The sequence below is a fragment of the Stegastes partitus genome, unplaced genomic scaffold (assembly GCF_000690725.1).
Source record: "Stegastes partitus isolate 25-593 unplaced genomic scaffold, Stegastes_partitus-1.0.2 Scaffold1579, whole genome shotgun sequence".
NCBI classification, from domain to species: domain Eukaryota; kingdom Metazoa; phylum Chordata; class Actinopteri; family Pomacentridae; genus Stegastes; species Stegastes partitus.
In genome coordinates, this window is record NW_007579310.1 from 3,001 (window position 1) to 10,778 (window position 7,778).

The following is a 7,778-nucleotide window of genomic DNA, read 5'->3' on the forward strand; positions in this document are numbered from 1 at the left end:
TTTTTTGCCTTGTCTGTCAGCATTGTAATTGTGCTGTCAGCTCTCTTGAACAAGTCTGAATTATGACTGACAAGTGGCTCAGTAGCACGACATGTCAACCATCAGTAACTCATCATTGGCAATCTGCTGCTCTGCACTGCTGAAATCCTGCACTGTGTCGGGAAGCCAGAGTCTGCACATCATTTCATTTTGATTATGTGTTGGTTGCTCAGATGTACGTTCCCTATTTAGCAGGAAGTAAAATTATCATTGTGCAAATAAGTTTGTAAAACCAGATTGCACATGTTTTGGGAGCAAGTAAAGAATAAACACCACCCAAACCAATCGGTGGACTTACTGTAACTCTTACAAGGTCAACGAGCACAAGTCTTTATTGCCTTATTATTCTCGGTTTCAGGATTTTATCGGTTTATAAAGCCCTACAGCGCACTGAAGTGGCTTCCCATTGAAAATGCAAAAGGTTTGAAGCTGCTGGTGGAATATTCATAGTCGTGTTTTGTGTTGAGCACATCAGTATGGTGGTGGCTGGTTGAGAGATTGATTCATATGATGGAGTGTGTTTCATTTTGATGCTAAAACAGTTTCAAAAACTGCTTGTGCTAAGGATTTGTAGGCTATTGCATTTTAGACAGGTGGTTTTGCGTCAGCAGGCTTACAGGTGACATTAGCATTAGCAGCCAGCATCAAAGCACCTGTTGCCCTGTTGTCTCCACTGCTGCATCCAATGTCGGAGTTTCCAGCTGTTTGACTTTTGTTTTTCACAAAGATAAGCAGGCTTTCACTACTGTACACAGTTTGGGATTTGAAAGGATTTAAACATGGCTGAGGGCAGCCATGTTTAAATCCTGAACCCCAAGTTCCTATCCAAAGGTGGTGAGCACCTTGCACAGCTGCTCTGCCACCATTTGTGTGTGAATATGTTTGTGAATAAGAAACACAATGTAAAGTGCTTTGCAGTACCAAGCTCAGGATGAAACGATGCTATATAGGTGTGGATCATTTATAGGTCAGAATCTGTAACTCTAACAGGCCATAAATATTAAACCATCACTCTGATTCTGATGTGATTTGCAGTGCTGGTACAGCATCACTGACTGATTACTTCAGAGGCCTGTAAAGGTATTCACATACACTTCTTCATTATTTTATAGTGATTAATGGATTGATGGTACAGTATGACAGAATGCAGAATGAAAAATGATTGATTTTCAGAACACATCTGACTGGATTGGTTTACAGAAAATAACTATAATTTGATAATCATTCAAATCATTTATCACTGAGAAGTTCCATCTGTTCTCTGGCATCATTTCGTCCTGTTTACAGAAACACAAAACTCTCCTGGATAATTTAAGTATCATATATTAGATAGGCCTCTACTACAATACACAAGAAACATGCTGACTGTTTCCATGGAGAAGAAGAGAGTGGAATCATATTTCAGAGAAAATTACTGGAGTTTTGGCTTTACTTTGTCAAGCTACTATCATGCTTGTCAACTTGGTTACAGGTGGGAAACAGATTCTCCGTCAGAAATACCAGCATTTTCCTCCAGGCGTCTTCCTGAGCACGAGAATGTTCCACCGTCTCTCCGCCCCACAGAACCATCACTGCCAACACAACAAACAGCTGTAACAACTCAAGTTCCTGATTCTGGCATGTCAATCTGCAGTCATCCAGAGAATTTCTGAGAGTCTACAGCTACCCAGTCTAAATGTGAACTTACACTTCTCACGTTTTCCCACTGTTTTGAACATGCTGACTCTGGCGTGTGGCGTGTATGGTGGTTCGATCAGGTGACCTGCCTTCGGGTACGACAGGACAGTCAGCAGGTGGCTGTTCCCTGCTCGCTCCATCATCTCCTTCATCTGGAAAACAGAGAGTTAAAATCCTGATTTCAAACCTGTCAGAAAGTGTCGTGATGTGTTTAATTCATTGAATGTGCAGATCTTGGATGTTTGCATTCTTTTCCTGTTTTTAGGTCAGTTAGGATTACCAAAAAAACAGAATAATGAGAGAGCTTTTTTTTTTTTTCAAGAGAATTTTTCGTTACTTTTTTCAAAGTCACAAGTTTACATACATTTCCTTAGTATTTGGTAGCATTGCCTTCAAAATGTATGACTTGGGTCAGACGTTTTGGGCATCGTAGTTGGGATGGTGTTCTCAGGCTTGCAAGCTTCCCCCTTTTTCCTCCAAGTGTAACGATGGTCATTATGGCCAAACAGTTCAATTTTAGTTTCAGGACATGTCTCCAAAAACGAAGGTCTTTGTCCCTGTGGGCATTTGCAAACTTATCGGGCTTTTTAATGTTGCTTTTGGAGTAATGACTTCTTCCTCTCTGAGCAGCCTTTCAGCCCATGTCGGTACAGGACTCGTTTCACTGTGGATAGTGACTCTCTTACCAGCTTCAGCAGCATCTTCACAAGGGCTTTTGCTTTGTTCTGGGGTTGATGGCACATTTCGCAACAAAACATGATCATCTCTGGGACACAGATCCTGTCTCCTTCCTGGGAGACACTCCCATGGCTTTTGTACTTGCATAAAATTGGTTGAACAGATGAACGTGGAACCTTCAGGCATCTGGAAATTGTACCCAAGGATGAACTAGATTTGTGGAGATCCACAATTCTCTTCCTGATATCTTGGCTGATTTCTTTACATTTCCCCATGTTGTCACAAAAGGAAGCAGTATGTTTGAGGTGTGCCTTAAAATACATCTGCAGGTGTACCTCCAATTAATTTGAATGTTAATTCCAGATCAAAAGTTTCCAAAGCCATGATATCATCATCTGGGCTTTCCCAAATAGCTTGAAGGCATTGTAATCCTCGTGTATGTAAACTCCTCACTTTGATGGAAGTAATAAACAATTCTCGAAAAAATTCTAAACTTCTGGTTTCAACTGTAGCTATACACAGTCAACCTCAAGCTAATGGCCCATTACTGACCCAACACTCAAACTGTGAATGATGGTGAAACTTCTGGAGGGGAGAGCCAAAGACTGCGCTGTAATTACCTGACGACTGGTGTCATGGACTACATCGTCTGTTTCCAGATGTTTGCTTCACTTTCACATAAAGGTTTTCCTTCAATTCTCTCTCAAGTCATCTGTTTTCTCTGTCCAGAATGTGAACATTGCTGTCCTCAAAGAAGTATCCTTTTTCCTTCAGATGGAGGTGGACTGTTGAGTTGGTTGTTTAGTGTGGAGCAGTTGTTTCATGTAAATGATGATTGTCTTAAACACACAGAGTTAGCTATGCAGTTCCACAGGGGTCTGTGCTGGAACCAATACTGTTCACCTTGTGCATGCTCCCTTTAGGCAATACTATTAGAAAAAAACTGTATAACATTTCATTATTATGCAGATGACACCCAGTTACATTGCTAGATGAAACCCATCAATTACTCAAACTCCAAGCATGTCTGAGGGACATAAACGCTTGGATGACCAGTAAATGTCTTCTACCAAAGTCAGACAAAACCATAGTTGTGTTTTTTCACGTCAGATACACAATGTATAATCAGACACTTTCTCTGGATGGCATGGGCCTGCAGGAAAACTGTCAATAAACTCACATATAAACCACATCTCCAGGATAAACTATTGTAACTCCTTATTATCAGAATGTCTATTATCCACCCACCTGTCTGCTGTCAGTGTTGCTAGGTCTAAAATGCACCAGGATATTGTGTTTAGACAAATTCCCTCTAAGTTTTTGAGACACACCAGCTACATATGGGACAACAATGTTTACTACCTGTACTTTTCTTCTGTTTGATAAAGTACTTCATTAAGCCCCAGTTGGGATAGACACAGGTGAAGTGTTTTTTGTTTTTTTTTACTACGAGTGTCTGCTTTTTTTCCCCTCTTTGGTCCTTGAAAGGACATTCACAGTCTGATGCTGGAAAGTTGTAAACATTACCAACTTGTGTTCCAGTGGGTGGTGGGACTCAAATACCAGCTACCGGTTTGTGTGTCTAAGTTTCTGGTAAACTTCAGTGTCAAGGCTTTGGTCTTTTACAAAAAAAAGCAGCTGTTTTTCCTTGACATCCTCCCTTGTGAACTTTATTTTTCTGTCCTCTGAGCTGCCGTTCCACAAAGGATTCTACTTCTTGGACTTTGACTTTGACCACAGTATTGTCCTTATATCTCAACCCATAGCTGAGAGTTGTTCCCTTGAAAGAGCTCACTACCCTGCTTTCCAGTTCTTCCATGTAGAGGTTGACCACAATAGGTGACACTACAGAGGACATGATACAGTCGTGCTTTTCTCTGTAAACCTACATTTCTGTTTTTTGATATGCTGTCTTGTTGTCATTTACTGACACGTTTCACTGCCTGAGATGCAGGCATACATGTAAAAGGTAAGATGACATCAAAGGATTTTTCTTTCTGAAACCTTGTTCACAAACTTTGTGAAGTTTTGGTAGTGATGTGAAGCATTTCCAGCCAGAGTTGCTAAGGTGGCGCGAGGTGTTTTGCAATGGTATTGAATGAGTTTATGCTTCTGATTGACATGACCATTGCCTTTGGCTCCATCTAGTGGAGCATTTTTGGTATCGCTTCTTTCTTGTGCAACAAGCTGGAGGGACAAGTGTCCAGGCGTTGTGAGTTGCAATCAGCCGATTACTCCAGCTGTGGCGAGGCGTGGCTTGCCAGTCATTCTTCAGACCTGCATTCAGCATTTAAGATGCCGGATCATTATAAAACCCATTTTCTCCACGTTTGCTGCCAACCCGTGATCCACTCTTCATTCCTGATTCCCCACTGTTGGATTCTTCTGGCTCCAGCTTTCCATTACCTCTGTGTCCCTCTGCTGAAGTTATCTGGTCCACCTCTGTCTCCCCCCTCACGAGTTTCTCATATTGTACTAAGCCTCCTCTCTCGCCAACTCAGTTAGTAGTAGATCTGTTAGTTTGTATTTGTTGCGGTAAGTTTTTGATTAACTCGTAAGTATAGTTCGTAGTCCTATCGAGGACGTTTTGAAATATTTCTGGTACTTGTTAGCTGTAGTTTATATCGCTGGTCCGTTTGGACCCTTTGTTTGCATTTGAATTATTTTATACATAAAGTTTGCTTCATTGTATTCAACGTTTTGGAGTCTTTTGTCTGCGTCTGAGCTTTTGATTGCCAAACCGTGACACTAATGAATGTAATTGGAACTTCTTCCTTGTGTATCTTCGGAAGTCTACATGTGTACGGTGTGACTTCTTCAGGATGAAGCTGTTAATCTGATGGGCTTCACCTTCTCCAGCTACCGTACGCAGTCTGACCTTCTTTTTGTGACTGCCTGTGAGGTCCCACCTCAGAGTTCAATGGATGGTAATGACACTGAGTTGTGCTGTCATTTTAATGTGGTAATGGCCTATGTTGAGGACCACTGTGCATGTCACCTGTCAGCCGGCAGGATGATACTGCTGTGGTTGCAACTTAGAGACAGTACTGCCTTCCTGAGGATGTTGGCTGGAAGGACTAGATTGCACCACTGATAGCTTCAATCTGAGTTGTTTAGCTTCTGCTAGATTGTCTTTCCTTATGTCTGCTTTTGTATTTGTAATGAGGTCCACTACTGGTAACACTTATGTTGAGTTTAATGTGTGAATAAATATGTAAAGTTCCACATAATTTGGTAGGCAAAACCGAGAGCAGTTACTAAAACACCAGAGTGCTTCATTTTGACATCATACCAATATCTCACTGCACTAGTTCACTTTCATCTACGCGATAAATCAAATTTGAGCCGACTTTAGTTTTTCTGATTTCTAGCCTGACCACAAATCTTTTCTTCACACATGAAGCTGTCATGCCAACAAACTCACATCCTTTGCAGACTCAGGGGCAGGCCAGTTCTGATCGTCCTCACATGCAACCAGCATCAGAGGACACTGGAGTCGTCCCACCTGCTCAGAGACAAACAGCAGCAGCCATTAAGACTTTCTCACCTGCTGCAATGTCAAACATTTCAGCATCACCTTCAGTCATCCTGGGAATCATTTATCTGTGGGGTTTTGAGATGTTCTTCACAGTTAAGTCTCAACAAACATGAAATTTACAGAAGACAAGATATAAAGCAAAACACCTGTTAACTGGGGGCAGCAAACCTAAAACTGGTCTGGTTCAAACTATCCAGTCAAGAACTGGAACACATCAAAATTTACCTGAGAATCACGTTTTTACAATTTCTTCAGTGTCAAAGCAATACTGTGATAGCTGTCCGTCCATCCAGTGGTACATACTAATGAAAAGGTGCTGAGTGGTTAGCACCGTTGCCTCACAGCTAAAAGCTTGCTGGTTTATGTCGCGGTGAGGACACTGGGATCTTTCTGAGTGGAGTTTGCATGTTCTCCCCATGCCGCGTGGGTTCTCTCCGGGTTCTCCAGCTTCCTCCCAAACAGTGCAAATACATGTTGAGGTTAATTGGTGATTCTAAATTGTCCATAGATGTGAGTGTGCTTGGTTGTCTGTCTCTAAGTGTGGCCCTGTGATAGACTGGTGACCTGTCCAGGATATCCCCTGCCTTCGCCCTAAGTCAGCTGGGATAGACTCCAGCCCCCTGCGATCCTAGTGAGGATTAAGCGGTGTATAGATAATGGATAATCTAAACTAATATAGTCTATATAGGACAGACAGTAAATTCCAGTCGTGGTATAGTGACGAGTTTATGTAGAAAAAGGAAACTGAACAAAATCACAAAGTGTTTGTAAACAGAAAAACGATTTTTTTTCTTTCTTTTTTTTTTGCCCATATCGCCTATGCTGCAATCGCATTTGGATTTACTGTCATTTGTATTTCCGTTTTGGAGATGCTTCTCATAATTTGTACACTTAAGTAAATCACACGCTTTGAAACTGCAAAAACCGTCTGCTGTGAAACAAGAGCAAAAATGCTGTTTCAAAACTAAAAACAGGATATATCAGAATAAAGCAAACATTGTGACTGGTGGTACTCACATCCACTTTGAGTGAGGGGTCAGTGGGGATGGGCAGCAGCAGATCTCGCCAGATCATCTCATTCTTCTCACTGAAACGAGTCTTCTCAGAATTTCTGAATAGAAAACAAACATAAAAAGATGGACTCCATGTTCTCTAACTATGGCTGATGACTCAACTCACACTTGGCCAAACCCAAGTCCCAGATTGTGTCTGTCTCCTTGTCTTTCTATTTAATTTCTATATAATTTCAATGAATGTGTTTTTAACTTTGGCTTCACTGAAAATCATAAGTAACAGTAGATCAACTTACTTATGCATATATTTCAGTACTTGCTCCACACTTCCGTCTGCCGGCTGCACATGACTCCCACCAATACACACCACACAGCTGAGCTGGAAGACACACACACTTTACATATATAGATGTTTACAGAGGAGCAGCTGAGGGAAAAAAGTGAAGATAATTTTTCTTCATCAAAAATTACTTTTTAAGTAGCAAAATGTAAAAATTCTTTTCGGAACCACTGAGAATGACCATCATGGTTGTTGGAATAATTTCTAAAGCTTATCAACTTAAACCATCATGAGCAGCCACAACACTGAGCAGAAATGTTGTTCACCATGTGTTGAAAATGGCACAACAACAGGACAATACTGTGGAGAAAAAAGCTGCAGAGGCAATAAGAGAAACAACTAAATATCAGAGAAAGTTTTCAGATTGAAACTGGATACTGACCAGCTAAGACTGCTTGACACAGCCGAGCTACTGCTGTACTACAACAGTTAAAAATGGAACTTTCAGGGTTTTTTCTAGGAATAAAAAAGTTTAAGATGAGCTCATGAAGGT

The 7,778-nt window shown here is 41.2% G+C and overlaps 1 protein-coding gene across 1 annotated transcript in view; it reads right to left on the minus strand.

The window, feature by feature from the left end:
* Positions 1-1,508: 1,508 nt before the first annotated feature.
* The window catches only part of LOC103371406 (acyl-coenzyme A thioesterase 4-like), a gene marked incomplete at its 3' end in the record, with an annotated part of 11,870 nt that continues 5,600 nt past the window's right edge, over positions 1,509-7,778 (minus strand). Inside the window, exons 2-6 of the mRNA XM_008300727.1 lie at positions 7,242-7,324; positions 6,950-7,043; positions 5,819-5,899; positions 1,727-1,868; positions 1,509-1,610 (exon numbers count right to left, since the gene is read on the minus strand). Of these exons, the coding sequence (XP_008298949.1) occupies positions 1,509-1,610; positions 1,727-1,868; positions 5,819-5,899; positions 6,950-7,043; positions 7,242-7,324 (502 nt within the window). The remainder of the gene's footprint in view (positions 1,611-1,726; positions 1,869-5,818; positions 5,900-6,949; positions 7,044-7,241; positions 7,325-7,778) is intronic.